We start from the raw sequence: 2,790 nt of genomic DNA, 5'->3' as shown, positions 1-2,790 counted from the left end.
CTCAGTGTCTGGCCAAGTGAAGTTTCCTATTTCTGTTAACCATGGACGTGTTGTGTTATCGGACTCTGTCCAGGTAAAGTTTTGTACTTCTGTAATCCATGGAAACGTAATATTTTCGAATTTTGTCCAAGTGTGTGTGTTATTCTCAGTGTCTGGCCAAGTGAAGTTTCCTATTTCTGTTAACCATGGACGTGTTGTGTTATCGGACTCTGTCCAGGTAAAGTTTTGTACTTCTGTAATCCAAGAGATTTGTTCGCCGCGGGTAATGAAACCCGATTTTTAGCGTTATAGGTTCGTAGACTTAATGCTGAGTCGCCGAGTTGGGGGGAGGAGTATGAATCGCAGTAAAATTAAATAAAAGTCTAAGCATAAATACTTCATGGATGCTTTGAGTTACATTATATCTAATACGCTTTTCAAATTTCACTAAAACATAAAAAAATAATAATTCACTGCCGGTTTTTATGCTAGTAGAAGTCAAAGATTTCCGAAATGTTAATAAAGCCATCCTTGTTGAATTTTCTGTTTGATAATAAATCTACAAATTTTTGGCAATAATCTAAGCTTTTTTTTTCGTTGGTTTCAGGTTGGGAATTCAAAACCACTTCGACTGTAAAGTTAATAAACCGTATAAACACAGAGAATGGAATGGGAAAAAATAGAGCAAATAACGAAGTTGCAAAACTGAAAAGTCGAACAAGAAACATTAGGAATATACAGATGAAAAAACCAACAACCAACTCAACATGGATTGAATATGGAAATATATTACACAGCTCTTTCAAGACACATGGCAATTTGACCTGGAGAGATCTAAGGTTAAAAACTGATATTTCAGGGAAGGAACCCAGAAATGTTATTGAAAAGAGATCATATCCTAACAACATCAAAGATATTTGGTGGATAGCAACTCGAAAGATGACTTTGAAAGAGCACAAAAATACCAAAGACACTACTTTCCTACAAAGAAAAAATAATGCAAATATTTGGCGAACGAAAAAAGAAAACACGACTTTAAGAAGTCCTAGAAATGTCACAAAAAATTGGCTAGAAACAAACAAAATATTTAATTTCGCAAAACTTAATACAACCAACTATTCTTTTAGGGCTGAAAAAGAAAATGTAAAATGGACAGAACCCAAAAATATTCCATTTGCTTGGATGAAAGAAGTAAAAAGCTTTCCATGGGCAGACTATCAGAACATTACACACACTCAACAACCAGATACTGAGAATGTCAACAGGACAGAACCTGTAAATATCACATTTTCAATAGCCCATTGTGTAGTTTTGCACTTAATATCAAATAAACAGGTCATTAATCAGATATGAGGAAAACCTAGGCATGAAGGCCGAATTATTGACTAACTCCACACGCTAGGCATTTCAAAGAGTAACACAGGTAAAACAAAAACACTAAGTAGAAATTTGAGTTCAGTTATATATTGTTGTATGAGGCTACCTTTAATGCATGTGGAATGATATTTCATTAATGTTTCAAGATTTTAATTTCTAATGTCCAATTGTTTCCACGCAATTTGGAAACATATTACTTGTACTTTGTTTGTTTATAAACTTTCGTTATATTTTCAAGCACATATTGTATGGACGCCATATTTGAGAAATTTATGCGGTTATAAGGAATGTTTTTATTTAATTTTATTAAAGTTGAATTAAAGCAAACTTTACGAAATAGAAAGGAAATGGTTGCTCTTACGTATCCTTATTAGCCATAACCAAAGTTTATTTTGAACACAACTGAAAAGAAAACGCTTTTAAACTTTGATATTTTCCCTCTATAGATATGTCAGCGGTTTTAGGACTTATAACGCTCAAATCTGGGTTTCGATTTCTTGCGATGGATAGAGTGCACATAACCAATTCTGAAGTTTTGAGATGTACAAACAATGTGTTATTTTGAGGGTACATACAAGCATAAAAATCAACTCCTCATAAAGTCGTATGATTTGTCTCAGAAGAGTGTTTAAGGCCACTTAAAGTACGTCAGCGAATAATCTTTTATGCTGAGAAATTACAAAAATCACAAAAACAAAATGTTGCGGACCACTCGATTTGTCAGAAGTTGAGGCCAGTCCGTAACCACTTCAATCTTCGCAGAATTTGTAGATACTCTATTCTTACCAGCAATATGACTAAGATATTCAACCACGAACGCATGAGGCCAAATTTTCTTAGCTTCAATTTCAAATCGAATTTCCTTAACTGCTGAAAAACCATTTCGATTTCTGGGATTTACTGTCAGTTGTTCATCCAAAGTTGAAGGGATGGAGTATATCGCTTGAACTTTCGACTTTCTGATTCACAAACAAACACTAGTCACGTAATTCTAAAATATAGTAAAGAAGGTTTCGAGTTGTAATATCAATGTGTTATGGCCAACTTCTCCAAGGTGATACACCATTGTTTTCCAATTTCGTACTAGCTCAGGGAATGGTTATTCGAGGAAATAACTCTCAAGTGAATGGGATGGTTCTACACATATTTACTGTCTTTTTTGTGTTCCAGAATAGATATATGACGCAGTGTTGATGGTGAAATTACAAAGTTTGAATTGTGAAATTAAAGGACCTATAGTTCGAACAAGTGGGAAAGGGATAGATGTCAAAATATAACGTGTACGGATTAAGACCCACTCTGACGTTCTTTATGCTAAACATGATGCTAAAGTGGAAATAAACAAATGAATAAAAATCCTATAACCCCGAGCGCTTTCGAAAGGTGGGCCTTTCTTCTTCAGGGGTAAACTGTTTGCCCCTGAAGAAGAAAGGC

The 2,790-nt window shown here is 34.6% G+C and overlaps 1 protein-coding gene across 2 annotated transcripts in view; it reads left to right on the top strand.

Annotated features, from left to right (window-relative positions):
- The window catches only part of LOC111085702 (chemokine-like receptor 1), a 56,305-nt gene that overhangs the window by 51,645 nt on the left and 1,870 nt on the right, over positions 1–2,790 (top strand). The window contains exon 2 of one of the 2 annotated variants that reach the window (XM_022385540.1): positions 587–1,272. In XM_022385540.1, the coding sequence (XP_022241248.1) occupies positions 587–1,272 (686 nt within the window). Of the gene's footprint in view, positions 1–586; positions 1,273–2,790 lie in introns of those variants that run through there. The other variant, XM_022385541.1, reaches the window with a different exon arrangement.

This window comes from Limulus polyphemus, unplaced genomic scaffold (assembly GCF_000517525.1).
Source record: "Limulus polyphemus unplaced genomic scaffold, Limulus_polyphemus-2.1.2 Scaffold560, whole genome shotgun sequence".
Classification (NCBI taxonomy): Eukaryota; Metazoa; Arthropoda; class Merostomata; order Xiphosura; family Limulidae; genus Limulus; species Limulus polyphemus.
This window is presented reverse-complemented; position numbering and strand designations above follow the sequence as displayed.